This window comes from Vidua macroura, chromosome 29 (assembly GCF_024509145.1).
Source record: "Vidua macroura isolate BioBank_ID:100142 chromosome 29, ASM2450914v1, whole genome shotgun sequence".
NCBI classification, from domain to species: domain Eukaryota; kingdom Metazoa; phylum Chordata; class Aves; order Passeriformes; family Viduidae; genus Vidua; species Vidua macroura.
Genome location: NC_071599.1, coordinates 3,416,241 through 3,428,946, shown reverse-complemented (window position 1 = coordinate 3,428,946; position 12,706 = coordinate 3,416,241). Strand labels below are relative to the sequence as shown.

Here is a 12,706-nt window from a genome sequence, read left to right as displayed (position 1 = left end):
TGGGTGGGGTTTGGGTGTGCGATCCCCCCGTGGGACACAGGGACAGGCGGGTGGCACTGGGAGCTGTGACAAGCAGTCCAGCCCTACGGCCCCTCTGTCCCCTCTGTGTGTCCCTCTGTGCCAGCACTCCCCACTTGCCCTTCCCCATCCCAGCTCCCGCTCTCTAATCCCATCCTAAATGTGTCCCCACACGGGGACAGCCACCAGTGCTATGTCCCCATCCCACGGCCTGAGCCGGAGCTGGGCCACTCGCCAGCCTGGGGGGACAGGAGGGGACACAGCGGGGACATCCTGGATGCGTCCCAGGCGCAGAGCCAGGCTCGAGGGACGAGCAAACCCCGCACATGTGACACCAGCCCGGCCACACGGGAGCCCCGAGAGCAGCGCTGGGGCGATGCCCCCCCAGCGCAGCCCCCCTTGGAGGGGGTGGGGGGTCCGTGGAGCCCCCCCCCGGCCCGGCCTGGCCCCCTGAGCCCGGGGGACTCTGAGGACAGTGCGGAGTCAGCGGGGTTAAGGGCAATAATTCTGCCGTAAGCAGCTTTTGGCTGCTCTGGCCCATGTGAGCTTAGGCTGGACATCACTGTCCAGCACTGCCACCACGGCCACGGCGTCCCCACCGCAGCCACATCGTCTCCACTGTGTCCCCATTGTCCCCGTGCTGCCCCCACATAGGGCTGGGCACCCCAAACTGGCTGTGCCCCGGGCATGTGCCCTCCACACGGCCCTGTGTGCTGGTATGGCCTCGCTGTGGCATCGCTTGGGGGACACAGGTGTCCCCAAACCCCACCACGGGGCACCAGGGGCAGCTGTGTGGCCCCGGGGTTTTGGGGTGACCCCACACCCCGTGGTGAGACCCCTTCCCAATTCTGGTCACATCTGGGCAGGGCACAGCTGGATTGCCAGCGGTGCCCGGTGTCACCATGCTGGTGTCACCACCCCAGTGTCACCACCCTGGCACCTCGTCCCCCAGGGAGGATGGTGACATTGTGGCATTCCAAAGGAACTTTTGGGGGACTGTGGAGCTGCCGGTTGAGGTGCTGGCCCCAGTTGTGCCTGGGGCGCTCCCAGACATGTGCCACCCGCCCGGAAACGGGGACGGTGACACTGCTTCCAACCAGGATTTAAATGCCACCAAGGTTAGGAGCAGCTGAGAAGAGATTTCCAGGATTGGATTTTTGGATGGAGATGCCTCAATTCCGGCTAAGCTACACTTTAAGCATCAATGTCCCGGGTCAGCCTCCAGGCACTGACACGGTTATCACCCTCCACGTGGCATCGGGGCGCTGGCGGGTGACAGCTCTGGGGGTGCTCTGTGGGGGCTGTTTGTGGTCCCTGAAGGACCCCAGAGCCAGAACCACCCCAGAGCTGGGATCCCATGGGACCCCAGAAACAGCGCTCTGAGGGACCCTAGAGCCAGGACTCCAGAACCAGGGTCCTGAGGGACCCTAGAGTCAGGACCCAGAGCCACGACCCAGATCTGGAACCCCAAAGCCAAGGCCCCAAAGCCAGGACTCCAAAGCCAGAACCCAGAGCCGGTACCCAGAGCTGGGACTCCAGAGGGCCCCAGAACCAGGAGCTTGAGAGACCCCAGAACAAGTAGCCCAAAGGATCCCAGAGCCAGAACCCAGAGGCCCCCCGATCTGGGACACCAAGGTATCCCAGAACCACAACCCTGAGAGACCCCAGACTCAAGATCCTGGAACCAGGACCCTGAGGGATCCCTGAGACAGGACAGAGAGCTGGGACCTCAAACCAGGACTCCAAAGCCAGTATACAGAGCCAGAAGCCAAGAGCTGGGACCCCAAGGGACCCCAGAGCCAAGATCCCAAATAACCCCACAACCAGGACTTTAAATGACCCCAAAACCAGGGCCCTGAGGGAGCTCAAAGCCAGGATCCAGAACCAGAACCCTGAGGAACCCCAAACCCAGGACTCCAGAGCCAGGACCCCAAATCCCAGGATGCAGCTGCCAACCAAGCCAGGTCTGGGGGTGCTCAGCAGAGCCATGGCCAGGCATCCCCCCAATGTGTACCCCAAAACCAGACCTGGAGAGAAGCCAAGCCACAGGCCAGTCCTTTAATGCAGGAAGGGACAGTCGGGGCTGGGCACGCCTGGCACTTTGAGGTGCCCAATTCCATGGATGCCATCCACGTGCTCAGGTCTCCTCGCCAGTGCTGTGGAGGGGCAAATACCACCGGTGAGCCAGGACATTTGGGAGCCACAGGTGGGGGATGGGACCCCCGTGGTGACACCCTGGGGAGGGTGGCACCTACCACAGGCACTGGCAGAAGCGGAGCACGGCCTGCTCCTGCTCTGCAGTCTCGATGGAGCCGGGCCGGAGGCGCCGGATCTCGCGGATGGCATCACCGGCAGCCAGGTGCTGCTCCTTGCACAGGTAACAGGCCAGCAGCGTGCCCGTCCGGCCATGGCCCAGCATGCAGTGCACTGCCACGGCCTGGGCACAGGGACACGGCAGGTGGGTGGCACTGCCGGACACTCACATGCCCCCCTGGGTGACAGGTGATGCCCTCTTTGGCGCTGCCCTTATGGAAGTTCTGCCTGGTGTCACCTTCTCTCACCCCCTCCCCTCATCTTCCCAGGTGTCCCCTCTCGAAGTGTCAACCCCCTGAGATGTCACAGCCACCAGGTGTCACAGCCTTACCACAGGTGTGTGTTCCCCTCCAGGTGTCACTCTCCCAAGGTGTCATTCCTCAAGTCATCTCCCAAGGTATCTCCCCCACTAAGGTGCCATTCTCCCGAGATGGCATGCCCCTCCACCCCCTCCAAAGTGTCCCCCACCACCAAGGTGTCATCCTCCCAAACATCCCTCCTCAAGGTGACCCTCCCCCCTGAGGTGTCACCCCCCCACCCAAGGTATTGCCCCCTCAAGGTGTCACCCTGCTGATGTCACCCCCAACCCTCGAGGTATTCCCCACCCTGAAATGCCACCTCCCCAAGGTGTCCCCTAAGTGTTCCCCCAGATGTCTTCCCTAGTGTTCCCTCCCCTGGTGTCTCTCCAGGGAATACCTGGGTGTCTTCCCCCAGGTATTCCCCCCTAGATTTCCCCCCCTCCGGTGTCACCACCCCAACTGTCCCCTCCAATCTCCCCCAGCTGCCTTCCCCAGGTGCCCCCCCAGCGTCTTCTCACAGTTGTCCCCCAAGTATCACCCCCCAGCTGTCCCCGAGGTGTCCCCGGCCATACCTCCCCGCGGCCATTGGCCTCCTCCACGATCTGCAGGAAACTCTGGATCTGCTCGGGGCTCGGGGGGGTGAAGTCGGCCACGCGGAGCCGGTGGAGCTGGATTTGGGGACAGCAGCCGTGGTGGGGCGGGGCCCGCTCGGTCAGGGACACCAGGTGTCGCACGCCGCGCTCCCGCAGGTACCGGTAGTGCCCCGGCTCCCGTGGCATCGCCAGCCCCGCCAGCCGCCCCTCGACCACCCATGAGAAGTTGGGGGGCTTGCATGCACCCATCGCCTGTGGGGACAGGGGACACTGCTGCTCTGGGGACCCCCGGGGCAGATCCCCTCGGATCCCCCAGGTCAGGACCCACAGGAGTCCCAGGTCAGAGTCCCCAGGTCAGGACCCCTGGAACCCCCATTTCGGATGCTGGGACCCCAGCAAAGATCCCCTGGGATCCCCTGGACAGGACCCCCAGGTCAGCACCTCTAGGATCCCCAATATCACCCTCAGGAGAATGTGGCCAGGTCCTCAAATCAGGTCCCCAGAAACCCCCAGGACCCGCAGTTCAGGCCCCCAAGACCCCCTCCCCAGTAAACATGGCCAAGCCTCCAGGATCCCCAGGACCCCAATATCACCCCGTCCTCCCCAAGAACATGGCCAGGCCCCCTGGGACCCCCAGTTCAGTCCTCTGGGACCTCCCGACCAGGTCTCCATGACCCCCAACGTCAGGACCTCAGACCCCGTTACCACCTCCCCAGGGATCCCAGCAAGGACCCCGGAGACCCCCAATTCCAACCCCTGGAGAACATGGTCAAGCCCCAGTTCAGGCCCCTGGGACCCCCAGCTCAGGCCTCCAGACCCCCCAACATCATCCCCCTGGAGAACCCGGCATGCCTCCAAAAACCCCAATACCACCCCCAAAACCCCCTGGCCAGCACCCTTGGGACCCCTAAATAAAGCCCCCAGACCCCCAGCTTAGACCCTGCCCATCAGGACCCCTGGTCCCCCAAAACCAACCCCCTGGAGAACCTGCCCAGATCCCCAGGACCCCCAGGTCAAGACCCCCAGACTCCCCAGTTCAGACCCCCCATGTCAAGACCCCCAAAACCACACCCTGGAGAATGTGGCCAGGGTCCCCCAAACTCCCCTGCAGCCCCTTGCCAGGACACGTGGGACCACCAAATAAAGCCCCCAGACCCCTCAATTGAGACCCCTCATGTCAGGACCCCCGGGCCCCCCAAAACCACAGCCTGGAGATCGTGGCCAGGGTACCCCAAACTCCCCTGCACCCCCTTGCCAGGAGTCCCAAATAAAGTCCAAATTCAGACCCCTCAACTGACACCCCTCATGTCAGGACCCCCACACCCACCCCTAAGGAGAGTTTAACCGGCTCCCCTAATTCAGCCCCCCCCCCCCCCCATCAGCCTCCGAGACCCCCGTTCAGCGCCCCGGGCCCAGCTCCGGGCCCCCCGGTCCCCGCAGGCCGCAGCTCCGGGGCCGGGCCCCGCTGGCCCGGCCTTGCTCCGTTCCCCCCAGCCCCCGTGTCCCCCCGGCCCCGCCGTACCGGGGAGGCCGCGCGGGGCGGAGCGAGAGCGCGCCGGGCCCAGCTGAGGCGGAGCCGGGCCCGAGCTGCGGCGGAGCCGGGCCCGAGCTGAGGCGGAGCCGGGCCGGAGCTGGGGGGAAGCTGGGCACGAGCTGAGGCGGAGCTGAAGGGGAGAGGGCCGGGAGAGGCCGCAGCGAGCGACGGAGACGGCGCGAGGGTGACACAGGGGACAATGGGGACACGGGGAGGTCGGGTGGGTGTCGGGGGGACAAGGAGGGGACCCGCGGCTGCGAGGCCGCGCCGGGACACGGGGCTGTGAGACACGGGGCTGTGGGACACGGGGCTGAACCTCCGCGACAGCGAGCTAGAACTCCTGGGACAGGGGTGTGCAGGACTGGGGGGCTGAATCCCCCAGGACAGGGGGCTGAGCCCCTCAGGGTTCTGGGACTGAGGCCCGCGGGATATGGGATTGCCACTCCGGGGCGCTGGGACTGACCCTCAGAGGCTCCAGGACTGAACACCTCGAGACTCTGGGACTGCACCAGCGGGACACAAGGCTGGACCCTTCAGATGTGTGTGGGACAGGGGCTGTAGGGCGGAATCCCCGGAATGCAGAGCTGCACCCCCTGGGACTCCAGGGCTGAACCCCCCCAAGGGCTCCAGGACTGCACCCCCAGAGCTCTGTGTCTGAATCCCCCAGAATATGGGACTGTGCCCCACCAGGACATGGGGCTAGACCCCCCCGCAAGAGCTCCAGGACTGCACCCCCAGGGCTCTGGGATGTGGGACTGAACCTCCCCAAGCTTGAGGACACTGAGCTGTCCCAGGGCTGCCCCCCAACAGTCCTGGCCCCTGAGTTCTGCCTAGGGGCTGCCAGGGGTGCACATCCCCCCAGGACTACCCTGTCCCCAGCTCAGCCCCATGTCCCCAAACCAGAGCAAAGCCCTGGGCTGGGAGCCCTTTCCCCCCTTCCCCCCTCACCCTAGGGAGCATCTGAGCCTGGATCCATCACCTGAGGCCCGCAGTGCCTTGGTGGGCTTCAACCCATTCCCCCACCCCTAAACACCACCAGCACCCTAGAAACCTATTTCTCCATTTATGCGATGTTGGGTGGCTTTGGGGGAGGGGGTTACACAGCAGGGATCGGGGACACCCCCCACAGCCTCAGGGCTTCAGGTACACCTCGTCCACAATCTTGTAGGGGAAATTCCTCCAGCCAAAAATGGGAGTTTGGCTAGGTGTGTCATCTATGGCCAACAACACCCCCAAGTCGGAGATTCCTGTGTCCCACATGTACACGGACGAAATCTCCCCCACAAAGGACTGCTTGGCATCGAAACCACCTCCGAAGCTATCCTGGTCCTGCCCCAGCAGGATGGACGCTGGCACTCCCACCGTGTATCCCTTCTGCAGCCCCTTCCTCGGCCAGGGCTTCCCGTTGAACCAGAATCCCACAATGCCCGTGGAGGATTCCCAGCTGACGCAGACGTGCTCGCTCCTCCCAAGAATTTCAGGCACCGTGAAGGACAAGAACTTGTTCCCCACGTAGAGCTCATATTGGCCAGGTTTGGGCTTGAAGAGGAGGATCTCGTTGCTCTGTTCTTTGGTGGCGTAGGAGAAGAGGCTGTAGGGCCGTGTGAGGTCGGTGTAGGACCTCAGGCACACGGTGAAGTTGTTCAGGGGCTGCTCCAGCTCCGCCGTCACCTGCACGTGGGCGCTTTGGGACTCTTGGGGGAACACGAACACGGAGCTGCCCAGGTCTGGGAGAGGTGAGACAGAGGTGGCTGCTCCTGCCATTGCCAGAGGTGACCTCCAGCATTAGCCCCCAGGGCAGCTGCCACCACCACCAGCTGTGGCACAGGGTGTAGAGTCCCTGCCGCTCTCCACTGCTGTCCCCCCATTTCGGTCCTCAGGGTACCCCTTTGCCATCTTGTCCCCTCCTGCCACCCTTGCCAAGACCCCTTGCTGTGCCCTGCATGGCCCCTCCTTGCAGAGCTCGGGGTGCCCCTTTCACTGCATGGTTACTGTGGGCTCCCCTATACCCCCTTTGTCCCCACCCCACACCCTTTTGGCACTCAGGGTGCCCCACTGCCCCATAACCCCCCCTGGCATGTCCCCATGCCCCCCTCTGCACCCCCCTATCCCCATGTCCTACGGGGGGTCCCGGTGTCCAACCTTGTGGGGCCGTGGGACCAAAGAGCGCAGCGAGGATGAGGAGGCAAAGCCACAGCAGCCCCATGGCGTCGTCGAACCCAGCCACTGTCACCACCGTAAGAAGAGAGGACCTTGGAGCCACCTGGAGCTGCTCAGAGGCTGCTCCGAGGACACCCAAGAGTGACAGTGACTTTCGTGGTGACACTGACCTTCGTCCCCAAGCCCCAGGGCTGTTGGGAAATCAGCCCGGGGATGGCGTGTGAGTGCGGGAACTGGCTTTGAGTACAGTCCCCCTGTCCCCAAGAGAGGGCCCTTCCCATTCCTGACTCCACGTGGGGCTGGGCAGTGCTGGAGCCGCTGGATCCGGATCCTGCCCGTGCGAGGACGGCCATGGGACAGCTCAGGGGAAGTGGGAAGGGAATGGGTGCCCCAGGTGTTGGTGGCAGTCAGGGGGACCCTGTCCCCAGCTGGGGAACCTTCTTCATGGTGGGTTGTAGAGGTGAAGGGGTGCTGGGTGCTGGGGAGATGGGTGTGAGAAATGAGGATGAGGAGGGGACAGTAGGGACCGAGGCCACCCCTGCCCCAGACCCTGCAGCCCTCAGGCCTGCAGTGCCTCCCGGAGCCGGGGTTTCACCACCACATCTCCCTTCACCTCGTAGCTGAGGCTGTTCCAGGCCAGCAGCGCGGGCGGCAGGCGCAGGGACAGGAAGGCTGCGCGCATCTTGTCTGGCGACAGCCCCGTGTCCCACAGGTAGACATCGGTCAGCTCCCCTGAGAAGGAGTTGTAGAGGTCAAAGCCACCACCGAAGCTGTCCTGCTCCTGCCCCAGCAGGATGGCAGCCGTGGCTCCCACCGTGTAGCCCCTCTGCAGCCCCTTCCTTGGCCAGGGCTTCCCGTTGAACCAGAACTCGACGACGCCGGTGGCGGATTCCCAGCTGGCACACACGTGCTCCCAGTCCCTGCGGCCCTCGGGGACGCGGAAGGTGACAAACTTCCCCCCCACGTAGAAGCGGTACTCCTCGGGTTTGGGTTTGAAGAGCAGGATCTCGTTGTCCTGGGCTTTGGTGGCGTAGGAGAAGAGGCTGTGGGGCCGTGTGAGGTCGGTGTAGGAGCGCAGGCACACGGTGAAGTTGTGCAGGGGCTGCTCCAGCTGCGCCCGCAGCACCACGAAAGCATCGCTGGGATCCTTCCGGAACACGAACACCTTTCGGTACAGGTCTGGGGACAGCAGAGGGGACCTGCTGGGAGGCTGGGGTGTCCCACAGTCCTCTCTGACTGTCCCTGAGCCTTCCTCTGTCCCCTGCTCCAGCATCCTACAGCCCTGCTGACCAAGAGTGATCCAAGAGCTGCTGCCACGTCCCCTCTGGACCTGCCCTGCCCCGTGCTGGCTTCTGTCCCCCCACAGCGGTGTCCCCCCTACCTTCCTGGGCCACGATCCCCACGAGCCCGGCCAGGATGGGCAGCCAGAGCTGCAGGTGGCCCATGGTCGGTGCTAGAGCCGGGCGGGCACGGTGCTGCGGCCGGGTTTATGTGCCCGAGGAGGGGAGGGGACTGCGGGGGGATGTCCCCAATCCCATCCTCAGCAGCCTGGCGTGCCCAGGAGGGCGATTTCATGCCCAGGATGGGTGACTTCATGCCATCACGCGGCCAAGCCACAAGATCTGGGGTCACCTGCCTGCACAGGGCTCCCCTTTGAGCTTGGCTCTGGGTGTGTTCTTCCCCCCCCAGGGGACAGGGACACCCCAGCCGTGTGTCTACCCGGGTGGTGGGGTGGGGACACCCCGGACACTCCTTCCCCAGGTGTGCCTGCTCTGGGCAAACCCCCGTTGGAGGGTGGTTTGATTTGGGATCATCAGAGGTGTGCAGGGAAAGGTTCCCCTGGCCCCCCTGCCCTGAGCCACAGTTCAGAGGCACATCCTGGGCTCTGTTCTCTCTGTCCTGCCCGAGGGAACAGAGATGGAGCCGTGGACACTGGGTGGCCGAGTGTCCTGGAGTGACCATGGTGACCCAAGGGGACAGGCAGATGGGAAGGGGGAAGGTTTTGCCTGCCCCAGATGATGGTGCCAGGCAGAGGAGCCGGAATCTGGGCTGGGGGTGTAGACTTCCTGCAGGGATTTGATGGATCCCCAGTTTTGGGGACAATGTGGGCTCATTCCCCACTGATCAGTCCCCCAGTTTAGTGGGGATGAACCCCCAGCTCCTCCAGGACTTGGCTCAGGCAGAGCAGCCCCCTTGTCCTCACTCCTGTGCCCGTGTCACACCCGTGACTGCACGCGCCCAACCCTCGTGGGCTCTGGGTATAAATGCCCCCACTCCCCCTTGGCAGGCTGCACAGCTTCCTTAGGAACTTTTCCTGCCAATTTGGAGGCACGAGGAGCACACACCCCCCCATTTCCTGTCCCCCCATCACTGCCCAGTCCGATCCAGTCCATTAACTGGGCTGGATGAGTGCCTCTGGCAGTTGTGTTTATTGTGTGGAATTCCCACTGGATCCTCTAGGCTTGTCAGGAGAGACGGCAAAAATCCCATCACTTCTGAAATCTCCCCCTGGAGCTGGGGGGGGCGGGCCGGGGCTGAGCCCTGGGGATCCCCCGGGAGTCTAGGGTGGACCCCCCCGGGCAGCCTGAAGCACCCCAGGGCTGTCTGTGTTGGGCAGTTGGAGAGTCTGGTCCCAATGAGGGGGCTGAGACCCCAAGGGAGGGGACAGAGGGCACAGAACGGGGGGTCCTGGGGGAGTGTTGGGTGTGGGACAGAGGCTGTGGGGCTGGGGGGGCACTGTGGGGCCAGGGGTCAGTGCCCAGAGACAGGTGCCAGGGTGCCAAGGCTTGTGCCAGGTGGCCAGGGGTCAGTGCTGGGTGGCCCAGGCCAGGCTGGGGGTCAGTGGTGGGAGCACAGGGGTTGGTGCTGGGGCATCTGAGGCTGTTGCGGGGGGGCCAGGATTCAGAGTGCCAAGTCTGGTGTCAGGGGGCCGGGGCTCAGTGCCGGGGGTCCAAGTCCGGTGCCATGGGTCCGTTTGGTTCTGCGGTGCAGCCCCCGGAGCTCGGCAATCCCGGAGCTCGAGAGTCCTAGAGCTCGGCAGTCCCGGAGCTCAGCAGCCCCCGGCAGCACCGGCATCGCGGCGGCAGCGCCGGGCGAGCAGCTGCGCCAGGGGCCCGAGGCCGCAGTGCAGCACCCCCAGCCCCTCGCTCAGCCCCAGCGCGAGGTCGAAGTGCTCGAAGGAGCCGCAGGTGGGCTCCAGCAGCCCGGCCTGCAGCAGGAACTCCGCGGCCAGCCCCGCTCCGTAGGGCCCCCAGAGCCCCAGGAAGAGCCACGTGAGCCCGGCTCCGGTCGCCCAGCTCGCCCTGAGGCGCGGCACGGCCAGCGCGGCCAGCAGCAGCCCCGCGGGCAGCAGCAGCAGCAGGCAGAGGCAGAGGGCCAGGTGCAGCAGGTACGCCGGTGCCAGGATGCCCACGCTGCGCTGGACGCAGGCGGTGCCCGCCGCCACGCCGCTGACCAGAGCGGCCGGCGTGGCCAAGAGCAGCGCCACTGCCCACAGGACCACGGCCAGGCGGCGGCTCCGGGGATCCCAGCGAGCCCAGGCGGTGCCGCAAGAGCTGCTGGCCACCAGCAGCGCCTGGGCGAAGACGCTCCAGTGCCACAGGAAGTGCGTGAGGCGACACAGCCCCGTGCCAAGGTGCCAGCCCCACGCCACGCCCGCGGCCAGCGCCGGCAGCAGCGCCGCAAACAGCGCCGTGCCCAGCGCCAGCTGTGCCACCAACGCGCGGCTCTGCGGCCACCGCCACGCCTGGGGACGCTTGGCCAGGGCCACCAGCAAGGCGCCGGTGGCCAGCGCGGCCGCGGCGGAGGTGGCGGCCAGGAAAGGGGGAGCCACGCGCTGGAAGAGTGGACAGAAGCGGTTGTGGCAGGGTGTGGCGTCGTAGTCCAGGAAGGTGTCGTTGCTGTAAGTGTCGTTGTAGGAGGAGAGGTCGCCCATGATTTCCTCCAGGTCCAGGGTGCCCGGGGTCTCCAGGATGCCGGGGGTCTGCGGGTGAGGGTCATGGGCATCGGGCAGGTGCCACATCCCCCTGATTCCGGCCCTGGGGCTGCCCCGCTGCCGGTGCGGGGATCGCGGGCAGCCCCGGGGCGGGCTGGGCAGGGCAGGGCAGGGCGGGTTATCAGGGAGGGACACACGGGGGGCACGGCTGGGACAGCCGGGCTGCGGGATGGGGCCGTTTTTTCACAGGAGAGACACGGGGAGGATATAGAGCCCGGAGGGTGGACACAGACCCTGTGTGGGGACACGGACCCCCATGATCCTGCTCAGAATTGGGGACCCTCATGTTCCTGCTCAGAACTGGGGACTCCTAAACCCTTAAACTCCCCTAAACCCCACTGAGCACTGGGGATTCTGTGGTCCTGCTCAGAAGCGGGGACCCTCATGATCCTGCTCAGAACTGGGGACTCTCAGGGCTCTGCTCAGTGCTGGGGACTCTTGTGACCTCACTCAGCACCAGGGGTCCCTTAAACCCCACTCAACTTCCCTAAATCCCATTGGGGATTCCAGTGGTCCTGCTCAGCACCAGGGACCCCTGTGATCCTCCTGAGCACTGAGGACCCTATGATCCTGCTCAAAACTGGGGACCCTCAGGGCTCTGCTCAGTGCTGGGGACTCCTAAACCCCTAAACTCCCCTAAACCTCACTGAGTCCTGGGGATTCCCATGGAATCAGCACCAGGGATCCCCTAAGCCCCACTCAACTCCCCTAAATCCCACTGGAGATTCCCGTGATCCTCCTCACACCGAGGACCCCCAGCCCTCCCCTCCATGGGGATGGGACATCACCAGGGACAGGAATTTGGGGGGGGTCACTCACCACGGGGATACAATTGCCCATGATGGGTTTCCTGCGATGCTCCTCCGAGTCTGGGGGCTCTCTTGGGTGCTGGGGGTGGCACCTGGGACTCAGGGGTGGCCACTAAAGGGTGGCCACTCGGACAGGCACCCACAGCTCAGGGGTGGCCACTCGGACAGGGCACCCACGTGCCAGGAGGTGTCCGGGGGTGACTTCTCTGCTCTCTCTGCCTCGGCACCGCTCCTCCCGCTCCAAAAGGGAGCCGAGGACTGCGGGCAGGAGATAAGAGCTGCCCCAGAGCCGCCCTGCCCTTTCTCACCCTGGCACCCGGCGGAAAACAGGGAATGGCGCTGCCGGGAAAGCCACAATTTCTCGAGCAGGAAACAATCAGTTCTTGGCAGGACAACTGAAATTAATTAGGAATTGTCTTTCCAGGCGCTCCGGAGATGCTCCCGGGGCTGGCACAGGGGATGATGGTGGGGTGTGCCAGCTCCAGGGAGGGGTTTGGGGTGCAGGATGGGGGTGGGCACTCAGGGGACACCCCCCCCCCCCCGGATCCTGGAATTTCCCGGTTTTTCCTCGGGAGGAAGGAGGGCTTGGAAGGAAGGGCTCCTGGGGTCATCCTGTGGCATTGGACTAGCTTGGTGACAGGGCTGGTGGCCTTGATGGCCTTCAGGGACATCCTTATAGGAACATTCCTGGAGAGGAGCAGGGCTGGGGGGCTCCAGGGTTGGGAATTAGGGTTGCTGGTGGTAATTTGGGAGGGGCTAGGAGGATGTTTGGGGGTGAAAGTGCTGGGAAGTGACAGTTTGGGAGGGGATGTGGAGCATATTTAGGGGTGAAAGGCCTGGGGAGCTCCAGGGGTTGGAAATTGGGGTCGCTGCTGTTTGGGGAGGGCTGGGGGCCAGGATTTGGGTGTCTCTGAGGAGCAGATTTGGGGGTGAAAGGGCTGGGAACCTCCAGGGTTTGGGATTGGGGATTTACTGCTCTTTGGGGG

At 64.7% G+C, this 12,706-nt stretch overlaps 4 protein-coding genes and 1 long non-coding RNA gene across 5 annotated transcripts; 1 reads left to right on the top strand and 4 right to left on the bottom strand.

Annotated features, from left to right (window-relative positions):
- Window positions 1–2,062: 2,062 nt before the first annotated feature.
- On the bottom strand, window positions 2,063–4,956 carry DUSP23 (dual specificity phosphatase 23). The gene is made up of 4 exons (XM_054001409.1): window positions 4,746–4,956; window positions 3,203–3,475; window positions 2,274–2,455; window positions 2,063–2,174 (listed from the first exon to the last, which is right to left on the bottom strand). Exons 2-4 carry the CDS (start codon window positions 3,470–3,472, stop codon window positions 2,156–2,158), a joined length of 471 nt encoding a protein of 156 aa, XP_053857384.1. The 5' UTR covers window positions 3,473–3,475; window positions 4,746–4,956; the 3' UTR covers window positions 2,063–2,155.
- An 851-nt stretch (window positions 4,957–5,807) lies between these two features.
- LOC128820622 (serum amyloid P-component-like) lies at window positions 5,808–7,398 on the bottom strand. Its single transcript, XM_054001408.1, has 2 exons — window positions 6,900–7,398; window positions 5,808–6,484 (listed from the first exon to the last, which is right to left on the bottom strand). Exons 1-2 carry the CDS (start codon window positions 6,961–6,963, stop codon window positions 5,889–5,891), a joined length of 660 nt encoding a protein of 219 aa, XP_053857383.1. The 5' UTR covers window positions 6,964–7,398; the 3' UTR covers window positions 5,808–5,888.
- Window positions 7,050–7,811, top strand: LOC128820624 (uncharacterized). The gene is made up of 3 exons (XR_008440925.1): window positions 7,050–7,137; window positions 7,538–7,629; window positions 7,711–7,811. It is a non-coding gene; the product is annotated as an uncharacterized LOC128820624 (long non-coding RNA).
- On the bottom strand, window positions 7,462–8,390 carry LOC128820620 (serum amyloid P-component-like). The gene is made up of 2 exons (XM_054001407.1): window positions 8,299–8,390; window positions 7,462–8,096 (listed from the first exon to the last, which is right to left on the bottom strand). The coding sequence occupies exons 1-2, from the start codon at window positions 8,360–8,362 to the stop codon at window positions 7,477–7,479; spliced, it is 684 nt and encodes a 227-aa protein (XP_053857382.1). The 5' UTR covers window positions 8,363–8,390; the 3' UTR covers window positions 7,462–7,476.
- Window positions 8,391–9,519: 1,129 nt separating this feature from the next.
- LOC128820619 (atypical chemokine receptor 1-like) lies at window positions 9,520–11,947 on the bottom strand. The gene is made up of 2 exons (XM_054001406.1): window positions 11,731–11,947; window positions 9,520–10,899 (listed from the first exon to the last, which is right to left on the bottom strand). Exons 1-2 carry the CDS (start codon window positions 11,749–11,751, stop codon window positions 9,967–9,969), a joined length of 954 nt encoding a protein of 317 aa, XP_053857381.1. The 5' UTR covers window positions 11,752–11,947; the 3' UTR covers window positions 9,520–9,966.
- Between the last annotated feature and the right edge of the window lie 759 nt (window positions 11,948–12,706).

Excerpts from the sequence above, each read along its gene's own strand:
- DUSP23 (XM_054001409.1), bottom strand. The coding sequence starts at position 3,472 with ATGGGTGCATGCAAGCCCCCCAACTTCTCATGGGTGGTCGAGGGGCGG. Across the intron at positions 2,456-3,202 it reads AGGCCAATGGCCGCGGGGAG|GCCGTGGCAGTGCACTGCAT; the intron begins GTATGGCCGGGG and ends CCCTGTGCCCAG.
- LOC128820622 (XM_054001408.1), bottom strand. The coding sequence starts at position 6,963 with ATGGGGCTGCTGTGGCTTTGCCTCCTCATCCTCGCTGCGCTCTTTGGT. Across the intron at positions 6,485-6,899 it reads TGGTCCCACGGCCCCACAAG|ACCTGGGCAGCTCCGTGTTC; the intron begins GTTGGACACCGG and ends CACCTCTCCCAG.
- LOC128820620 (XM_054001407.1), bottom strand. The coding sequence starts at position 8,362 with ATGGGCCACCTGCAGCTCTGGCTGCCCATCCTGGCCGGGCTCGTGGGG. Across the intron at positions 8,097-8,298 it reads GGGGATCGTGGCCCAGGAAG|ACCTGTACCGAAAGGTGTTC; the intron begins GTAGGGGGGACA and ends TGCTGTCCCCAG.
- LOC128820619 (XM_054001406.1), bottom strand. The coding sequence starts at position 11,751 with ATGGGCAATTGTATCCCCGTG. Across the intron at positions 10,900-11,730 it reads TGGGCAATTGTATCCCCGTG|ACCCCCGGCATCCTGGAGAC; the intron begins GTGAGTGACCCC and ends CCTCACCCGCAG.